A 21,837-nucleotide genomic window follows, 5' to 3' on the forward strand; every position below is an offset into this window, starting at 1 on the left:
TAGTTATTGAAACTAGTGACGGGGGTGGGATCATCTATAAGATAACAGTGCCATGACGGCAGAGAGAAGACCCCTGTACTCTGGGTGACAGCATTACAACAAGCAATTCTTAAGCCTATAAGAGTTATGTTTATGAGATCATTACTCAACCTAAAAAGAGTTCAAACTAGTTTTCTTGGTTTCAAGCTAGTTGTATTTATGGTGTCACAAACTTGCTCACAGTAGGTGAAAAGGAGGGAGTCCACATAAAAAGTTTACTTAAATGAAAGATTATTTTAGTGATAAGGCCATCACTTTCACGCGTGTGGGGGGTTCTTTTTTTATTTAAATGTAATAATCATTCATATAAACCAACTACCAGATGTGGTGTTGGTTAAATGTATGTCAGTGATCAGATAGCTGGTCAGTCTTGACACAAAACTCTCATTATCAGGGATTGGCCATCACATCTGTGTTTATTTCCATAGATATCATACTTTAAATGACTATAATGCCAATGGAAAGAGAATACATGTACATTTATCTTAGAAAAACACACGAAGATGTCATTCTGTAAGAGTGATTCTATATAAGTGAGTCATCCTTTGTCTTTAACACATCTGGAAGGAAACATTCTGGGTTTAAAGTGTAAAAAGGAGAAGATGAATGAAGTGTTGGGGGTGGGGTAGCAATCTCTTTGAAGGTGGCTAAGCCAATGGTTTATGCTATCATAAATCACCTACACAAAGCAGCACCACAGTACAACACATTACTCTATAAACTTGTAGAACTTTAGCAGGTCTCATTTCACAGTACCTACTGCAAGGATAAATGTAATTTTAAACCATTTACAGTACATTCTAACAACACTTGGCAGCGTTCCATCAGTGAAGGCCAGTAATAAGCCCATCATCCAAGATCTAAAGGCTAAAATACAACTAAACAAGCCACCATGCAAAGGATGCATTTCAAAGTCTACAGCTGAAGTATAGGTATCTACCTTTAATCTATTTTCTGCTACGATTCATCCACTTCCTTCTGGGGGCCAAGAAATAGAGTTTTTCATCACTACAGTCTCTCACCGGCATCGACCAGCGTTATTGATCGGGAGCAGATCTCCTTCCACTCTACCTGGGGAGCCAGATGAGCCTTGTCCATATTGATCCAACCTTTTTATTTTACATTCTATGTCACCCTTTCTTTAGGTCAGGGAAATTTATGCTTGTCATTTTTTATAGTAAATATTTGTTGGGAAACGTACTGATAACTATTATTTCAAAGTCTACTTTGGGATTTTGTTATGATTCACGATCAGCATGAGCCGTGAGAAAATGCTCCGACGTTCCAATTCCGTGACTTGAAGACAAGCTACTGCTTGTCTGTCAGCAAATCAGGTAAGCAGGTCTGATGTATGGAAGTATTATATATCCTCAAAATAATAAAATGGAATTTTCTTTAAAAGGAAGACATCCTTCTTCAATTTCTTTCCTTGATCATTATATTTTTCAAATGCTATGAAAGTCTCATGTCTCTATTTTCCAATCTCACTTTGTCACACTTCTTCTTTTCATATAGTAGCCCTCTCGCATTGCCCATTTTCTTGTGCTCATTCTCTATGCCTGCTTTAGGTCCTTTACTCTTCCTCTTCCAACCTTCCCTCCAGGAAGAGAATCTGTGGTAATGTACTAATCTGTGGAGCTTTAGTGCACTGTTGCCAATCTGCCATGTCAAGATACACAAATCTCACTTGAGGCAATTATAGGCCTTTTTCTCTGTAGTGCAAAGTCAGTTTCCCCAACTTGGTTACTGTGAAAACCATTTCTGTGACGCATCAAGTGCAATTATCTTGGTTTTAACAAACACAGATGACCGTTGGTGTATATAATAGGTAAACTAGACAGTCCAGACAGTCTAGACAGTTAAATTTGCATGCAAAAATAAGCTCTAAGTGTAGAGAACACAGTATATACAAAATCTAAGTGTAACAACGTAACTAGTCCATTTAAATTCAAGAAGAAAATGAAAGAAAATTGTTTACATCGTTACATTTTAGTTCACACGCGTTTACTAACAGCTATACCTAGCATCCGCATTAATTAACATCACAGTCAATAATAGATGCACCTTACTAACAAAGTTTGGCTTTAAACTTAATTACAGTTAAGTGAGAGAGACTGCAGATATAGCAGGCACATGTGGATGGTTTTACTTTTACAAGAATGTATTTATTAAATTATTATTATTATTATTATTATGTTTTTTGTCTACTGCCCATTACCTCTAATTTTAAAATGTATGCAATGTAGTAGTTATTGTTTTCTTAACTGACTGTCCATCCGACCGTCCATTCCCTTCCCTGTCCCAGCTGCCACAGGGCAAGAGGCAGGGTACACTCCGGACAGGTAGTCAGTCTGTGACAGGGCTAGCACGGAGAGACAGACAACCATTCTCCTTTAAATTCAAACCTATAGGCAATTGTAATCACCGGCTAACCTAACCGCACTAGGCAAGGCAAGGCAAGGCAAGTTTATTTGTATAGCACAATTCAACAACAAGGTGATTCAAAGTGCTTTCCACTAACTGCATGTGTTGGAATCGTGGGAGGAAGCGGGAGTAGACGGAGAGACCCAACGAAAACACAGGGAAAACATGTAAAGTCCACACACTAAGGCCTCATCCAGATGGTGGTTTTGAACCCAGGATCGTTTTGCTGTGAGGCATCAGTGCTAACAATTAGCACTGTAAACTTTTCCCCATTGTTTATTGGAGGATTTTACCTAATTATTTCTAAGATGACCCGGTCATTTACATACAGCACAGTATTTGTTCTGTGAATCTCTAATCCAAGAACATCACCTGCTTGTGCAAAAAAAAAGAAAAAAACACACATAGGTATACTGTCATAGCTTACTAATGAATTATTATGATGACACTTAACTCATTTAGCTCACCCTCCCGCTAGCATTAATCATGTTTTCACACTGTTGTTATGAGGAAACTTGAGTGATGACACTGTATGTGTGAAAATAGTTTTGACAGAATTCCAGTTACATCCTCTTGACTCAGTGCATATACAGTACATGCTGTCACTTTATGCTGTCTCTGCAGTGGTCGCTCACTTCTTTTTCCACAGAACAGTTGCACACGTGGGTCGTCAGCCCCCAGGGCTCTTTTGCCTGCAGCTACTAGAACCCTCAACCAAGCGTGCTTCCTCTTATAGTTTATTTACTGTGCTAGTGGATAAGCTTTGGAATCTGGGTTAGTCAACAGAGATATTTGCTTGAGCTTAAAAAGTTAATGCTAAAACACTTAAGCAAATACATGAACAATGTTGCAGAAGCTGTACTTTTTTTAAATGAGCACAGTGTAATACAGATATACAGTTAATTAATTTCAAATGTGCATACTTTACATTGCCTGGAAGAAAGAGCTAGTGATTTGTATGCAGCATAAGCTTCAGTCAGGCTCTGACTGGGGTTTTCAGACCAGATGGTGATGCTATATATAAATGCCAAGACCTACAGACAAACATAGTTGCGCTTTGTTGAAAATTCTGAGTCAGCATCCCAAATAACACTTCCACTGACATTTCACATGATGAGAAATTACGATGACCACTTACTCTAAAGTGTTATTAACTTTAAGTGTGGCCTCCAGGAGAAGTATGAATCAAGACCTTCAGAAATTAACACTCAGGGCCACCTTTACTAAAGTATACCTGCTTTTCTTATTTTTGAAGTTAGTGTCTATTCAGCAAGAAAAGAAAAACTGCCACAGATACTGTATACCTAATGTCTAAGAAACTAATCCTGTCAGTAGAGCTAAAGGAATTTCACAGACACTCTTCCAGGTTTCATGTGAACTTACAAAGGCAACATCTGTTGTTGATTCAACACACACCGCATGATATCGTGTAACCTGTCAGATAAAGAAGGCACAAAAGTCTTGACAATTTCTGCACTCTGACATGCTGCTCCATGTTATCTAAAAAGTATTTGTTGCTTTCTATTGCAACACTGTCACACACATGGATTCTGATTGTAGCCACGATAAGAAAGTGCATAGTGCATTAAATTGCCTTTGGTTCATAACGCTGAATATTATTGTTTTTCATCATGCCTGCCTTTCTCATGATTCCGTCAACACTATCATACATTATAACAAATACAAACTCAAGAACAAATGCTTACTTTATAGTTTGATGCATGATTATGAATATTTGTGTTCTCATCCCAAAATATCATGTCATACTGCCAAAGCTGCTTGTCAAAGCTGCTGGCATCTGACATGATGACAGCTAGGGGTAGCAGTGGCTTAAGATGCTGGTAGGTTTCCAAGGAGATTTTCTGAGATTTGTATTTAGCATTTTGGTTTATTTTGTTATCTGCGTTTTAGTTTCAGTAAAACATAGATATGTGATTTCATTCAATAATCATTTATTTTTGCTTGCTTTTAGTGACTAATTAGAGTATGCACCAAAAACTAATGGTTATGGTTGCGCAGCAAATCGACCTGATTAGGTTTAGAAACAGATCATGGGTTAGGGCTAAAATATGCCCATTTTAAGATTAAGCCTGTACATTGTAAATGATGCTTGAGGTATTCAGTATGTTTAAATGCGATGACTAGGTATCCTGAACAAGCATATATGTTTGTGTGGATGGGAGCTGGATTCATGTCACCATTAACATAACCTGGCAGACAAGCTATCCCATTAGTGCTAACACAAATTAAGTGCGACGCATGCAATCTTAAATCTTCATTCTAGTCAAACTACAAGAGTACGTTATGTAGTTCCTTAAAACTGTGTTAAAAACAACATAAACAACATAGACTGTTTTGTATAAATTGCTAATGCTACCGAGTCATAGGCAGTTAAAGTGTTAAAGTCAATATGTGACCCACCTGCCGCTACAAACTTCAATACAAAAACTAAAAAATCACTTTTTATATTAATAAAATAATAATATAACTGTACATACTTTGGGTAATTTCAAACTGAATTTCTGTTATTACTGCTGCTTACCTGCAGTACCTCGATGACCCACCAGGGTCCCCAGGACACATTTCAGGCATCACTGGAATAATATAATTGTAGCTATATCTAACTGATCTATACCTGTTCATTTATATGTGTGCTGTACAAATATGTTGACAATGGGCACATTTTGCCTGTCATCTCACAAAATTGACAACTTTCCTGTAAGGACAGAAGAAATGTGGAAGATATAACCATCCCAACCTCTAAGCAGGCCCTGATCAAAAAACAACAACAAACATATTCCACTCGTCCGCCTTGTTTTCACATGCTGCTACACTGGCCATTGTGATGCCAGAAGTAAAAATGACAGCCATGGTTAGGCAACGAAGGATTTCAAAATCCATTACAAAACATTTTATTTTGATGGCTAAAGATTATTAAAAAATGAGTTGAGTTTGAGATGTGAGATTGATGCTACAAACTAATTTCTTAACCCTGTAAAGCCTAAATAATGAATTAATTCCTAGAAGATTCAACTTCTTTAAACTGGAGGGTTTATTGAAGCTTCTGACAAATTTCACAATTAAAAAAATAATTAAATAATAATTTTGCATATACTAGCTGTAATTTGTATCATGTTTCCGACTTTGGGCATTTTTGCCCAATTTTTCACTGGCCTGCGCTCGCGGTGTCCTCAACGATCCACACCCAAGTACACATCAGTTTGTCTCAGAGTCCCAACTTCTCTTTTCAGTACTGATGTCTCTCATTCATACACACGTGCTTTTGAAATGCGCTCCTACACTCAAAACGTTCGTTTTAGGATTTTATGCATTTGGTAATTAAATAATTCCCAAACACAGCTGTCATTGAGGGAGCATAGCGATGCTGGGGTCTGTAAATTACATGCACGCCATTCCCAAGTCCACCTTAAACAGAGTTTTCTTGTGCACTCTGCATTTACACAAACACAGCATGGATACCCTCATACGAATGCAAGCTTTGACCTCTTCATATTTGATAATAGGCTCTTACAGCATTTGCAGCTATAGAAACTGTCAAACTCTCAATAATAACTCTAAATAAGCACTTGTGTTAAAATAAATGGATGGTTAAATTAAACAGAAAAATTGAGGCACCATTTTTATTGACCTGAACACACTCTTATAGCACTATATGCTACTTTTAAGCTATATCTATTACTGGAAATACTGATAATAATACAGATATTCTTTTATCAAATGTTCCTAGATTGCGAGATTAGATGGGATACTAGAATTGAATTTAGCTAATGCACCTCTCTAGCGTTTATGATGTTGGTTTTGACATGCGAAATCTGTCTTGAGTTTTTTTCTGCCTCGTGTGGCTTTGTTCCATTTATGATTCACAGCATTTATCCAAAACACTTGCAAATCTTTGTTCAATTCTAAAGTCGTTGCTATTAATACCACCAAGCAATGGCCAACTTCACTGGGTGAGGACATGAATCATATCTACACTCTGTTAACTCCTGTAATTGCTGTGAAATTATCACTTTTGATAATTTGATATTCATCTTATAAGTCACCTCACATGTATCAAACAAAACACTATGAGGTGACTCCAAAAGTTACTATTTGAAGAAATGTGTCATCTTTACACGTCTATGACACTCAGTTAAAAGTCTGGGTGAGTCAGGCTTCTGTAATATAGTAGAGTATTTTAAATATCCATTTAATTTGACATTTAAAATGTAGCACAAATATGTACAAGGCAGCTACCAGAGGGATTCGCTTTCTCACTTTACAGAAAACCTGTGGCGTGTGAACACTACAATGAGAAGAGACATTTCCATGTTCAGAAACTGAAAGCAATTACATTAGAAGTATACTAATTTAGAAATAGCACAGTTGTACCTGTAAGCCTGTCTGCACAGCCTGCAGTTTCTCTTAAGCTGCACATGGCAGTTTATTGTGATGAGTGCAATTAAATACCCTGGTGATTTGTAGGTCAGTGGTATTATGACTTATCCTACGGCATGCCCCGCTCGCTAGAGCTAGATGGAAACAAGGTTTCAGGAATCCGGTGGCAGTGTACCAGCTGAAAGCAGTGCACATTCACAAGCCCATTCTCAAAAGGCTACCCATGAAACAGGGTATAAAGCAGTTAACATGACACAGCAGCACCTTGGGAGGAAGGGGTGGGAGGGACAACATAATGCACAATATTCTCACAAGCTTATGGCAGACAGTGAATGCACTGTCGCTCTGTGCTCGTTCTTAGATTTACCACACAGCATGTAAAAGGATTGACTATGTTTCACACTGTACAACACGGGGGACAGCTAACCATGGCCCAAATTAGAAGCAGTGTTCCACGTATGGCAGATTTGTGCCTCATCAGCATTATCTCAATCTCTCCCCGTGGCTTTCCTTCTGCCACGTCCAAGCTGAGCGTGTGGTACAGTGTAATAAAACCAAAGCATCAGAAGCCTCATACTGTACACTATACACAATTCAAAGGGTTTTATTTTTGTGCAATCGACTAACCTTCTACATACGCAATTCCTTATATGTACATGCACATGATGCATTTTTTTCTTTTGCATAATTTTAGAAAAATGTTTTGAAGTCACCTACAGAGCTAGATTTATTATTAACAAAAAATGTAGTGAATATATGTTGCATGTATGTCAAATTTGTATGCATCCATCTTCAAAACCGAAAATAAAACACAAAGACTTACCTTAGCGGATGGAAAAATCAATGTCTGTATTTAGAATGGACAGTGGGTTTTATTTGTGTGGGTATGTGCGTCTAGTCTCCATAACATAATCTATACATTTTATTATGACGACTTAGTTGAAGGTTAAGTTAAGGCAAGTGGGGATTGTGGTTTGGCTTAAGGTAATTGTCCACAAATTTAATTTAAGCCAATGCAATATCTTTCCTTGTAATAAGAACATGGTGTGTTTGTGTATGTATGTGTGTTTGGTCACAAATAGCACTGCAGCTTCAGTAGCATGGCATTTGATGGCACAAAATCCAACAACATAATTCCTCACACTGTGTGCGTCTAAAGGTCACTTGGAAGACTTACCTGTTTAGATGATGCTTCACAAGTACATGATAAAAGACAGCATTATCATGATATTTTTCTATTTGGTCTTAAGAAACAAAAATGTTCCAAACTAATTTGCAAGGAATTTCTACAATCAGAACGAATGACACAGTCAATTTTAAGACAAAGGTCAAGCAAAAGCAAGAAAAAATGTATTTTCAGAATGCAAAAGGAAAGACTGATTGTCAAAATCAGTCCTTATTATGTTTCAATTGAGTTATAAAGTATTATTAAACATTATTTTCTAATTAGAAAACATTAAACTGCATTACACTGATGTAAGCTGAAGAGGACTTATATAGCTTCCAGCTTTACTTCAACTTGAAAGAATCAAAGTTTTACCTTGAATGCTCAGTAGGGACCTTAGAAGCCAAGCTTCCCCTCTCTGCCCTGAGGAGGAGAGTCAAATGGGAAAGATCAGAAGTCCACTTACCCCACAGGGAGAAGAGGTGAGGATCACAGCCAGGATGGGAGGCCCACAACACTATGATCAAGCCTCACCCACAACCCCAAAAATCATGATTTGAACAGAAAGCTTGTAGTTACCCCAGTGGTGGTGGTGGTGGTGTACTGGAACTACGACAGAAACTAGTGTGTTCATATGCCCATGTGAGACTTGTTTATGACCCCCATGCACAAGCAGAAAGGAACAAATGGCGCAGCTTAAAAGTGTGAACACGAAGCGAAAGTGGCACCTACCTTGAAAAGCTTTCATTAATGGTTGAAAAAGCAAGTTTCAAAAATGCCAATGACTTTATATACTTCATTCAGCATGAGTATATAATGTCACAAACATGGCTAGCTTAGTTCAATGAAAACTCAGAATTAAAAGGGTAGTACCTTTACTTTTACCTATGAAATTTGATGAAATGTCCATGAAGAAAGCATATTCCAGACAAAAAGGGAGAACAAAAGGAGAGGAGACACAAATAAGTGTCATGGTCACGTCGGAAAAGGACAGAGGACAGGAGCAAGAGGCTTGATGACTACAAATATGTGCAATCAGAAGAGAGGAAATGTGTAACTGTAATGGGAATAATGATGAAAAATAAAACCAAAACGTCTCATTCTATCTGTGCTACATAATAAAGATGTGCAGGATCACAAAAACAGAATGGACAGACTCTGTGCAGACAATCGTTACATGCATTACAGGAGCGAGGACAGATGAAGATTAGCTTAAAATTTCAGTAAGCCATTTACCACCACCATGCATTACATTCAAATGATGCTGATGGAAGTGTCTCGTTACTCTAACCACATTCCCAGTAAACAAAAGAACATGAAGTAAATTAGAATAATTAAAAAGAAAGAAAGATGGAAACAAATGGCGACACAGCAGAGTCGTGAATAGAAAGCTAAATGAGCTTGAAAAGATGGGGAGGAAAAAAAAGTCACTGAGAGAATGAAAATTAGCCAGGTCAGTCAGTATAAGTGAATTGACAGCCCATATCTGAAGCTTCAAGCCTGGATGTTAAATAAGAGTTACAGGCACGCACACACACTTCCGAGCACAATGGGAGCAAGAGGGACAAATGGGGGAATCGCTGGAAAAAGGAACAGAGCTCATACCTTGGTCGCCCATCATCAGGTGTGCCAGACCTTAAAGGAAAACAAGAGCACAGTCAGCAGAGAACAAGGGATCATGGGAAGCTGTGTGACACTGACACGCAGGCATCTCTTTCAGAGCAGATGTCTGTGTTACTTGAGGAGTGTGGATAGGGAAAAAGTGGGAAGGAGAGAAATAGGAGGATGCATAGACAGGGTCAGCAAGATGAGCATTTGGTCAACCGAAGCAGGTTGCAATGCATCATCATCATCCACTTACTAGATATAATTCAGAAATTTAAATTCAGGCTGATCTTTGTGCTCTAAGATCATCATTCCGCCTACCACCCTTAAAGAGCAATCGCTATTCAAATATAGACCTGCGTTCAGCTAATATTTGATTCATATTCAAACAAAATGATACGGGTAAAAAAGATGAAGATGTCTTCTGACGCAGTTTTCTGTTATAGATCGTGTGTTCTGCTTAGCCTTTCAGCTTCACATCTCAAATACTCATTTTAAAATTAATCTCAATACAAACAACATGACCAGCCTTGCTCAATAAAAAGGAAGCTTTCATTGTGTTAAAAGTCTGCATGGAATAAATTAAGATGCCCTTTTCCTTTTTATTACAATATACTTACCAACAAGATTCAACCAAATAAATTCTGAGTTGTGATAACCACAAACAAAGATTTCAGTCAACAAAAATCTGCATTTACTTTATTAAATGTGCATCTTTAATGAATTTATTAAAAAACATTTTTTTTTAGCCAATATTGCGCTCAATAATTGCTTCTATCTTTCTTTTGTCAGTGTTTCTTAGATTAATAATTTGGTGCTACTAGCCCGTACTAGTATCAGATCTGGTTCACATGGTCCTAAAGTAGACTATTGATTAAATGAGGCAATCAAAGCAGGCACAGAATTGCTGTACAAGTATTCACAGTTAACCCTCTGGGTAGGTCTTCAACTAAAAAGGATATCCAATCCCATTCTCCAAAACTACATATAAAAAAATCTAATCTTTGCAATCTCATGCAAAAAGAATCACTGTGATATGAGTAATAAATGGACATGCTAATATCAGTGCTTGTACCCATTTAAATAAGATATTTTACTGACCCTTTAACGCCCTTAGATCCGTTTAATATACATTTTTAAATGTCTTGGCTGTGAAGGCTATGGTGATGTTCGAGTATTGTTTGAATACCCAGAAATAACAGAGAAAATTTAATTAATCAGACTTACCACTCCAGTAACAGCGATACTGTTACCCTTATAAAACACTGAGAAGCCTTAGCCATAACAATGTGTTAGAAAAAAATAGAACCAGTTTCAATTACAATACCCACCTTCATTATAGTTGTCTTCTGGAAGCACAGACAGGCAAAGAGAAAAAGAGGAAGATATTCATTAAGCAGCATGCAGACTAGTACTGGCCATTGCATGTCATCACCATGCAAGGCATTAAACATCACATGCAAGTGACCTATTGTAACCCCTGCAGAGGAAACGCTAAAGCACGTACACGTGTTTTTGTCCGTGCATTGACCTGGAATACAGGACAGAGCTCTGAGTGAACTTTTGAACATTTGAAACGACTTCAAAGAATTTAATTCTATCAAGCAAGTCCATTATATTGAAACTTGAGGCGGTTTCATAGTGTTCTGTTAAGCTTGTTAAATCTTTACTTTTTTTATTTGACGTTTTTTTAAAATAATGAACTGCAACTTTTTGTATCAACAACTATTTACTCCAGCAGCTCAGTGAAATCTAGTTTGTTTTTCTTGACTGAAAAGCCGGTGCATGTGATGAAATACGCTGCAACAGAAAATAACCTAAATAAATTGAGCCGGCTGCGGTAAAGCAATGCCTCTGAGGTTTCCGAACCGGCAGTGGAGTCTCGTGTCACTTATTCAGGTGAATTGGTCACAGTAGTGAAGGCAATGACCAGTGACCACATACGGGCAATACAAAAGGAGATTGCCTCTCGGATGAAATTCTCCTAACACTAATTTTTGGCAAACAATGTGAGTTTTGTGGAAGTGAAAAAAACAAAACAAAAAACCCCAAAACTGACATGTGAAATTGGTCTCAAATGAAAGATATAGGTGAAGAAGTATATGCTAGCAAACTAATAGCAAACAAGTGCAGAAAACATGCTAACAGCAAGGAAATAAATGAGTTTAACAAAATGATTTGACTGGAAACATGCAAAAATAATCACATAAGGATGCGTAAGGACCCACACATTTCCTATGAAAAGAATAATAATATATAATCAGTCAGCAGTACTATTCATCACTGATACATAGCAATAGTATTTAATATTTGATCATTAAAATGTAACACCAGACAGATACAAAAGGATCTAATAAATAAATATAGAAAATAAATAAATGTGATGAGAACACAGTTATTAGACTTTTAACTTTGGATTAAAAAAATTAACCAAAAATCATGAAAACACCAACATGCAATGTATATATATATATATAGAAGACAAAGAAACATGGTTGTGTGATCAATCCAGTTACAATAACCATGCGACCAAATAGGGACCGCTGCTAAATAAACTCCTACCTCTTTAATATGGTTTCTTGCCCAGATTTATTTTGACCGAAACTTACCATCACCACTGGTTCCCATTCCAAATCAGACACCATGCACACAAAATCAATCCAAATTATCACAATTAAACAGTTCACTCGTTGTATAATACGACCACATCAGTTTTGGTAAAAATTTAGATTGATTTCATTTGATGGAATTTGAAATATTTTTGATTATGTGTATAACTCATACTAGAGCCTCATTTATCCTTGTCCTTCAGTAATGAACTGTGCATTTGCCTTACAATGGTTTAATTTTGTTTAAAATGTAGCCAGATGTGGATAAAGCTTTCCAAATTTAAGAAAATACAGGACATTTAGATAAATGAGATTCTATAGGCCATTTTCAGAGGGGCCTTTTTGATCGGACCGTCGCAGGCTAAACACAGGTGTAATTAATCAAATTAATTATGGACCGGTTCCAACCAGATGGGCCAGAGCTCAAACAAATGGCTGAGGCGCACTAAATGGGGCCATCGTTTTATCAATTACATCTGTGTTTACTCTGCTGACATGTCACAGTGGCCTCTGTGAAAAGAGCCGATCTTTAAAAAATATACACGCATGCAGTATGTTGACAAAAAACGTTGCTTGAAAATGAGAAGCAGGCTGCTGAAAAAAAGCATTCTGACAAGGCAAGCATGAAGCTGGCAGTTGCATGAGAAAAGTGAAAGAAACAAGAACACTGGCTGATGTCAAGACCCCAAAGACCAACATTGACTGAAACATTTTGCCACAATAACTAACAGGTAACTAATAATTGACTCACTGCGGTGTGCAATACAGTGATAGCAGTCTTTGTTGTATTACATTTAAATTCGGTGAGTGATCTATGCAGGAGGACTGCTTTTTTGATAGCTTGTGAAAGATTGTGCAGCCTGTGGGGTTACTGCCCAATTAACACTATTATAGTGATTCCCTTCCTCTAATGATGATGTTCACAATCAAATTAAGAAATGATTTCGAGAAATAATTATTAATAGTTATTGCACAAGTAAAGCTTGAGAGACATGCATTTCATATTCTTATATTAAATCTGATGTGAGCACGTTATCCTCATGTAATTCTAAACCACATCTGGATTTGAATACTGGGAGCAAGTCTAACAGCTATTCATAGCAAATTTGGTCCAAAGGTTTGAGCAAAGTTAATGAATCAAACCTTTAGTAAGCATGAAGGGGGATCCAGTGTTTCTTAAGGTGCTTAGTAGAAAAGAAGTTTCCCTTTAACTTCAGTATTAGCTGACAGAAACCATTAAAACATGCCATGTTTTGCCTCTCTCTGACACACACACACAAACACACACGCAAACTTTCTTTCACAAATGTACCCAGCTGGTTACATTCTAATCCAGAGACGTAAATCCATTTAATCCCCTTGACAAAGTGATCCCAGTGCTATTGTGCTGGTAACACTACACCAAAATGCACTCAACTGTCTATCATACGATCTGCATCGCTGATGGTCTTACGCTGTTGATCATGCACATGGTGTATGGCTCATGGAAAATAATTACATTACTATTCAAGTTAATGCCTCACTGAATAAAACATCTGGAGGATAACAGCAACAAGGATTGGACATAAATCTATAAATTGATTTTCTTCTTCTCGTTGCCTCCTGCAGACATTATTCTGACCCTTTACAGAATCCTTACCCTCCTGACTGTGAACTCAAAACTGTGACAGCTGATTAAATATAAAGTGAGACATATAGAAAGGAAAACGAACAATGCTCTGTCCACTGTTTCAACGCACAAGGTGCCGTCATCTAGCTGTACAAAATGTCATTAAGGCACTCGTGTCTCTACAGTGTGTCTGGATGCAGTTGGCTGAGTAGTCTTGGCAGGATCTCAGTGACAATGCACTTCACATAAAGGACCATGTGTCACATTCACTAGACCCAGCATCCAGCAATAGATATAATTCATTTTCTCTGCCATTTGACAATTTTATAAGATCATGTCTGCCTGAATCAGCTTTTTGTCATCTGTGCTTACAGTCATCAGCATTGCAGTGTTTTAGCTTTGTATGAAGTGCACCTGTTAAATGGATACTATATTTTTGAAAAACAGCATTTTAATGTTTTCTGTCTTTGAGTTTTTTAGATTGCACGTATGATTAAGGACTCATTAAGGATGATTAAGGAATCCCTTTGGCTTACTAGGCAAAATACACAGAAATTTACAAAGGCATTCAGGATATTGGTCAAATATTTGTGTTATGTGTCGTTCCTCTGCTTTGCAAAGACATAATAATCAACAACCATTATTGTAGTGCTAGATCCTGCTTATTAAGACATAAATGTGAAGGCTGAGTAAAGGTTCAACTGCATGCCCTCGCTCTTATGCTGACAACCCCCACACACCTCCTTGTCTGTATTTAGTCTGCTGTTACCATGATCCACAGCAGGAAAATAAATAATATTATTTGCCCTATATTGTCTTAAAGACTATGCGAAATCACAGCTAAATAAAATGTGAAAGTCAGAATACTGTGGCTTTATGACACCACAGTGCTCTGCATTTATATTTCATGCAGTCATTATTTATGTAACATAGTTCTGTCTCGCAATATTGGGCGTACTGGGTAGAGTGGTCAGTTATGATGTGACAGAGTCACTAAAATAAGAGCATTATGTAAAATATCTAAAGTATACCATCAGCGTGATTAAATAAAGTAATTTGTTAAATAAAGTTCAGTAAGATGAATTATTAAGAACGCAAGATTTCATAATGAAGCTGTTCAGTTCCATTTTACATATCCACAAAAAGAAGTAGTTTATCGTGCCAGTTTTGCTTTGAAAAAGTAGGTCAGCAGCAAATATTCACTGTGGAAAACCTGAAACTGAAAAAGTCTCATAGCTGAAAATTCTGTGGGTATTTGTACATCATTTAACAAAGACACAGAGAACTTTAACTGTCAAATGTTTGCTTTTTTTTTTTAAACAACTGCTCAAAAATACTATATATAAAAATTATGAACTATCAACTGTCATGCCAGTAAACTGCAACAGTCTAAAGTTCAGCATGTTGGCTACTCAGTACAAGAAGAGTGAAAAGTGTCAATCCCAGAGCTCACTCACTGAGTGCCAACATTGGAAGTTACGATGGGGCATGACCACAAATAAAGACAGGTTTCTGTTCACTATCTACTATTCTTGAGAGATGCCATTTGGACTGAATAGGATTTTCCTGAGTACCTCTTCAGGTAGTTCACAGACCTTTGAGTCTGAGCTTTTATTGTAGTACTACATAAACGGCCTTTTCTCTCTAGGGTTGTCAAAATCTATACAGAGATACCCATCGATATTAAAAAATTACTGTAGTATTATACTCATTTGCAATAGTATTGATACCAACAGTGCCATCTTCGCCTCCTCCTGTTGACACAAAAATTCCCACAACTCTGCAGACAGGCAGACACACACACACACACACACAGCCTCACACTCACTAGTTAGCGCTAAACAAGAGTTTATAAGGAATAATTAATTAATAATTAAGAAATTAATTAGTATTAAACAGTTAGCACAAATGTTAACCTGACCTGCCCAAACTTTAACAGTAGCTGTTTAACTTTTAAAGGTTTTCCTATAGCGCCATCTGTTATTATTAAGGAAGCCGCTAGCAGCTATGACTAAAACGCTAAAATGGGAGCTAGGCACCAAATGTCAGGCAGCAAGTGAGTCCTGCCCATCTTAATAATGCCCAACATTAATTTAACAGGATAACACAGTTATTTGTGTCTAAAAAGTGTTACATTTCTTTTAAAGTCCCAGACAAGAAGCAGAGAAATGTGTACCAGCAACTAGACAGAAACAGTGGCAGCCTAGCTTACCTACTCTAGTTAAAAACATGGTGCCAAGTCCCCCTAGAGGCACAGCACTAGCTTAGATAACGTAAATATTGTTTTTCCCCACATAATATTGAAAATGATTATTGAGTATTTTTCTTGGGTATCAATATCGAGTTTAAAATTCTAGTACTGTGACAACTCTACTTCTTTCACATTTTCCATATCCAAAACAAGTGTATGATAAATATTTAAGAGTAGAATAGGGAGTTTTATTTATTTATTTTTCTTTTCAGATCTCCTTCCAGAGCCTCAGAACATATTATACAACTGTTTTCGTTGACTAATACTTCTCTTGACTAGTAAAGTGAATGTGTAAAATTGCTCAAATGCTTCGATGCATTCAATACATAACTTGAAAAACTATGAAATCTCCCTAAATTCGTCTCTAAATGTCATCACTACACATCCAATAACAGAGAACAAAACACACCAAATCCATTCCCGGCCCAATGCGCAGTTGTCAATTTGAAAAATAGTAGCAGGAAGGCTCTTCTAAAATCCCTCGTCACGCAGGCATTTTAAGGGAAAATGTAAAAGCCTTGCAGCAAAGGTCAGCACTACCACAGGATCAATTTGTTGTTAAATTACAATTTAGACCAAATCAAGAATAATGAATGCAAGTGAAGGCTCATCTCTTAGTAGCATAGCCAAGCCTAATGCATCTTTCTACCAGAGGAGTGTTAGTGGCATTACACGGCTTACCCTCTACCCCATTATCCTTCTCAAGCAACAGTAAGTGTGGAGAGAGAGGAAACGGGCAGAGTGACCAGCTACTCTGATGGAAATTGATAGCGCCCACAGCTGTGGATATTTCTGCTGTTGCTAATTTATATCTTCACTATCTCAGATGCTCGCAAGGCGCATGCATGCTTTCCAGGCAAGGATCTGTTCATATTACCTTTTTATTGTATCGCCCCGCTGACACTGGGCACCTCAACACAGGCAGAGACCAGAATAGGTTAAATAGTACATTTAACCCTTTAACTCAAAATAGCCAAAAAATATAATCTGTTAATTCACTGATATCTTTGAAGGCAAAAGTTGGCAGGAGTGACATTAACCTTTGCCTAAGAGGTTAGATTTTGATTCCCACATTGGACTTATATTTTCACACTTTTAAAACATATTATATTTACACTTTATTTTACACTTTGTTGTCAGTGTTTGGTACCATTTAAGACATGCCTTCTCTGCAATATGTCATATAAAACGTACACGGCACTTGAAGGAGGCACAAGAGAGCACAAATACATCGGACAAACTTTAGGAGCTTAAAATATAAAAGCAGACAGATTTTGGTGCCACTGGATACAGCCAGGCTAACCTAATTCCAGTGTTTGACCTATAATCTAAGTAGCTGCTGGATGTACCATATTCTTTACTGGGCTGATACAAGAGGGGTGATGGTGTTGTTATCAAACCCTTTGTAAGACAGTGAGGAAGAAAATTTTCCGAAATGGTAACATTTTGAAAAGAACCTAATCAATCAAATTGTGATGCATTGTGCCTAGCTGCATATTTACTTCAGGCAGATGGCAGGTGGATAATATAGTCCAACTCAGATATTTCCAAAGAGATAGACGAAAAGAGAGGATTGTGCGAGCAGATGTGCTCAGGGGTCTCTCAATTCTTTTACATCTTGTAGACTGGAATGATCCAAGAGGATAATCAGAAAAGCTTATACAGAATTCTAATAACCTTAATCCCAGGGTAGAAGATATCTAGGATAGTATTACAGATGTAGAGTCAATCTTTTTTTTTTGATGCAGGAGTATTAGTCCAAGCAGAGGAATTAAGAAATTAATGTAAACTTCAAGTTTGTATATATATAGGCTCAGCATATTTGTAACTTATTGCGACAGGGCTCATAGCTTCATGCTGAAGCGAGATATGCCAACGCTCACTACGCATCTGTTCTAAGAAAATGTGCACAGCAGTTGCTTAAAGAAACTAGTTGCCGCAGCTGCCACTGTTGACGTGTGGCAAATCCCTATCTGAAGAGTGGCTCTTAAGCTAAAGTTAGAAAAAAAAAAAACATTAATAAAGTGCACTGAGCATTAACCACAGCTAAGCTCTTAGTACTGTTAACATTAAGCTACATCCTTTTCCATTATAAGTGGCAAAAAAAGACAAAACTATACAAAAATGTCACGAAGCGAAAGTGTAAACCAGTGATCTGTTCTGACTGAGTTACCATTTGAATCCCATTTTTATTTAATTTGTAGTTCATATTACATTTTGTTTGTTTGTTTTTTGGACTCAAGAAGACGTTTTAAACATTATGCAGACTGCTTCTTGAACCTCTACACATGATGTAGACTGGATTACCATAAAGATGGGTTCATTTGTGCAACCTTTACTCTCTTTTGGGAAGTGATGAAAACTCTCCCTGAAAACTGATTTGTCTTCCCTCTATCGCCGGAGTGATGGATTTCAAATTACGGCGCAGCACTTTTGCCTTGTTTTTAGCATTTCAGCCGCCGCTTGTGACTGACGACACCCAACCAGCAGCATCAAAGGTAAATTATGTTCAAAGTGAAAATATCATCTACGGTCTGGAATCTAAAGAGTTTTGCTTCTAAGCAGTTTTATTCCTGCATGAAGGTGAGAACCAAGGCAGAGATATGTGATCAGTTTTGCCTCTCTCTCTCTGTCTGTCTGTCTGTCTGTCTGTCTCGGCTCACTTATTTTAAAACCGTGGGACAGGGTATATGGCCTCGGGAGAGGCAGAAGTACCCTTTTGGTTCTATATCTGTTTGAGGGTGCTCAAGTCATCCAGACTATATAGAAAATGCTATGAATTGTATTATGGAAACTGAAATATATTTTTACACCAAGGTATTAAAAGGTCTCGAGTGGTGAAAATAAGGAAAAAAATATATGTGTGTGGAACACCTCATATCTGCAAGATCTCATACACATATGAGATAATATTGCATAATCAGGGTAGTGATTGCATGTCAACAGAACAGCAATATGTTATGCATTTTATATACTGTAACTTCCATATGCCAGCTTAATATGCTCCTGTAAGAAACATGTGGTGTAGCTCAGTTAAACACAAGTTTGCATGTGTGGGTGTCTGTGTGTGTGACATGGAAATTTGAATGTGTTTATTTGTGCTGTAGGATGAATCCCGTTAAAGGAGGAGTTTGGTGTCAACGAATTTCACAAACACCCTTTGACAGTCAGGAGCAAATGTATTTAAACAAGGCAAAAATCCTACGGGAAAATCCCTCTAATCTTTTGATCCCGATATCTGTCTTTGGAGTCAGAGACAGCAGTATACTATTAATCTGCTTTTGTCTGAGTGAAGCTGCAGGAGGCCTCTAGACAAAATGACACTTTCAGAGATACAGTACAGTCACATGTTGGGGGTTTTTTTTGTTGTTGTTTTTTTTAAGCAATGACAGACATGCCCGAAAGGTATGGAGTGCCAGGACTGCCATAATGCATTAATTAAATACACCATTAAATAATTAATTAAATGTGGCAATAATTAATTAAAATTGGAATTAATTAATTCAATAAATAGTTATGACACATGTAATTAATTAATTATTGACACATTTAATTAATTATTTATGTATTTCACATTTTAATTAATTATTGACACATTTAATTAATTAATTATTGACACATTTAATTAATTATTTATGTATTTCACATTTTAATTAATTATTGACACATTTAATTAATTATTGACACATTTAATTAATTATTGACACATTTAATTAATTATTTAATGATATATTTATTTATTTCATTTTGGCAGTCATGGCGCCTGGCTCTCATCATGAAATAATTTTATCTGTCAGCCTCACCCATCAAACTCAGGGGGCGGGGTTAACGCTGATCGAGTCAAAACCATTGCTTTGGCCTGGTGGCCATTGTTTCTAGCACACAACAACCGGCATGTGGAAGCTAACAGAACTGAACTTTGAAAAACCCTGTTTGTGTGTCACCAAATACCGTTTTAATATTTTTTTAGCCGAGAATGTAGTGGTTTAATCTTCATGTGTCTGGTCGGTTTGTCAAGATACAGCCTCTTTGCAAAAGTGCTTCGATGATTTCGGAGATGTCTGCCCAGTCTGACGGCAAAGCGTGGGATAGACCCGCTCGCCTCGCAAGCAATCCCACCGACAAAGCGCAGGCCCCGGTACACAGCTGTAGTAACCCCCGCTGACTTCTTTTACTGAGGTTATATTTATCGGTGTTTTATTTCCTGATGTTCTTATGTGTCCTACGTGTTTCAGTCGCCAATTCTGAATTATAACTAACATTAAAAACATGTTTAAGGAGGAGAGAGAGCAAATAAATCTGTTTAACATCTGATCTTTGGGTTTTTGTTCAGTAATCAGCGTGACCTGTGTATAGACGCATAAAAGAGATAACGTTGGTGTTTCCGTCATGTAGTAACTGCTGGCTTTAACTGTACAAAGGTTGTTCGACACTATGAAACACATACAGACTTCATGATGTTCGGCTAATATTTTTATAGTGAATATTAATCATGAGGGTAAACGGCCCTGTACACCACGGAGCGAGGTCAGCATATCCACGATATCCTCAGCTCCATGAGTTAACACAAAGTTTCCCAGCTGACTATCTAACTGCCAACTAGAGACGTGAAAATATACAGCATAAAGAAAAGTGTAAGAGACTCAGCAGCAGATTAGAATAACAGTTATACATTTAATAAATCACCAAATGAATCCAAGAAACGAGCCAACCTGTTCCGACAATTTGAGTTTGTATTCCCTCAGCTGCAGACTCGCTGCTGTTTAAATGTTTGAAAAGGAAGATTAGATATAAAAAACGTCAAACATAGACTCAGTCTGCCTTCACATTTGATATGAGGCCAGCACGTATAGTGGCTGTGTCCTGTTTTAAGATCATACATGTAAAATTGTTGTCTGACCTCCGTCGATCCAGCCGCTTAGAGTCCGTGGTTACCATGGTTACTGCATAAGCAGCTATAATGTTAACAGCTGGCACTGAGGAACCTACACCAGCATGGGTGTTTATGTTTTTCATTGCAAAAGAACTGTCTGAATGGTTAACTGAAGTTAACTTGGATAAATTATAGTTAAGGAGTTTCACAGATAACGCCTACGTGAGCTGTGCGACTGTTCACCTGAAATCAGCAGGCTATTACTGAAATACACGTGCTATATCATAAACTATGATATAAATAGGGAGGTCCTATTAACATGTTTAGTTTTAAAGGACACCTTCCTGCCTTTAGTCTCCTTCATGAGCAGTATTAGCTTTCTTCTAACATCCAGAAGTCTGCACCATGTGTTTCATAGTTTGTAACAAGCCTTTGACAGGTAAAGATAACATGACCGAAAAAGCAAAAAAAAAAAAAAAAAAAAAGAGAGAGAGAGTGTTGACATAAGAAGAGAAAATGCTCTCAATTATGGAGACAGGCAAATGGTTCATTTATGTTTGATGTGTGTTTATTCCTCCCTAAATATCGTCGGTGAAGTTTGCCATGCACGTCAGATTTTCCTGCGCATTTTTATACCTCTGCCAACAGAGAGAGAAAAAAATCACATTCTAACAGACAGCTGGTGCTTAGAATACAGTTGAATAACTATTAAAAAACAGATGATATTTAGATGATAGTTCAGTCTAACACATGTGCCAGTGAACCATTAAACGTCTGTGAAACTATGCAGTTATGAAACGTAACTTTAACCTCAGCCAAACCGATTTGCTCAGTTGTAAATAAAACAGCGAAGTAAACGTGACC

The 21,837-nt window shown here is 37.3% G+C and overlaps 1 protein-coding gene across 29 annotated transcripts in view; it reads right to left on the bottom strand.

Annotated features, from left to right (window-relative positions):
- Window positions 1-21,837, bottom strand: part of LOC120714784 (neurexin-1a) — a 258,553-nt gene that overhangs the window by 223,742 nt on the left and 12,974 nt on the right. For 8 of the 29 annotated variants that reach the window (XM_040001214.1, XM_040001224.1, XM_040001221.1 and 5 more), the window contains 4 exons: window positions 10,963-10,980; window positions 9,632-9,661; window positions 8,900-8,911; window positions 8,402-8,449 (listed from right to left, as the gene is read on the bottom strand). In XM_040001214.1, coding sequence (XP_039857148.1) covers window positions 8,402-8,449; window positions 8,900-8,911; window positions 9,632-9,661; window positions 10,963-10,980 — 108 coding nt within the window. The remainder of the gene's footprint in view (window positions 1-8,401; window positions 8,450-8,899; window positions 8,912-9,631; window positions 9,662-10,962; window positions 10,981-21,837) is intronic. The other 21 variants (XM_040001243.1, XM_040001236.1, XM_040001233.1 and 18 more) reach the window with 11 other exon arrangements.

Source organism: Simochromis diagramma, unplaced genomic scaffold (assembly GCF_900408965.1).
Source record: "Simochromis diagramma unplaced genomic scaffold, fSimDia1.1 OVJJ01000421.1, whole genome shotgun sequence".
In the NCBI taxonomy this organism is placed as follows: domain Eukaryota; kingdom Metazoa; phylum Chordata; class Actinopteri; order Cichliformes; family Cichlidae; genus Simochromis; species Simochromis diagramma.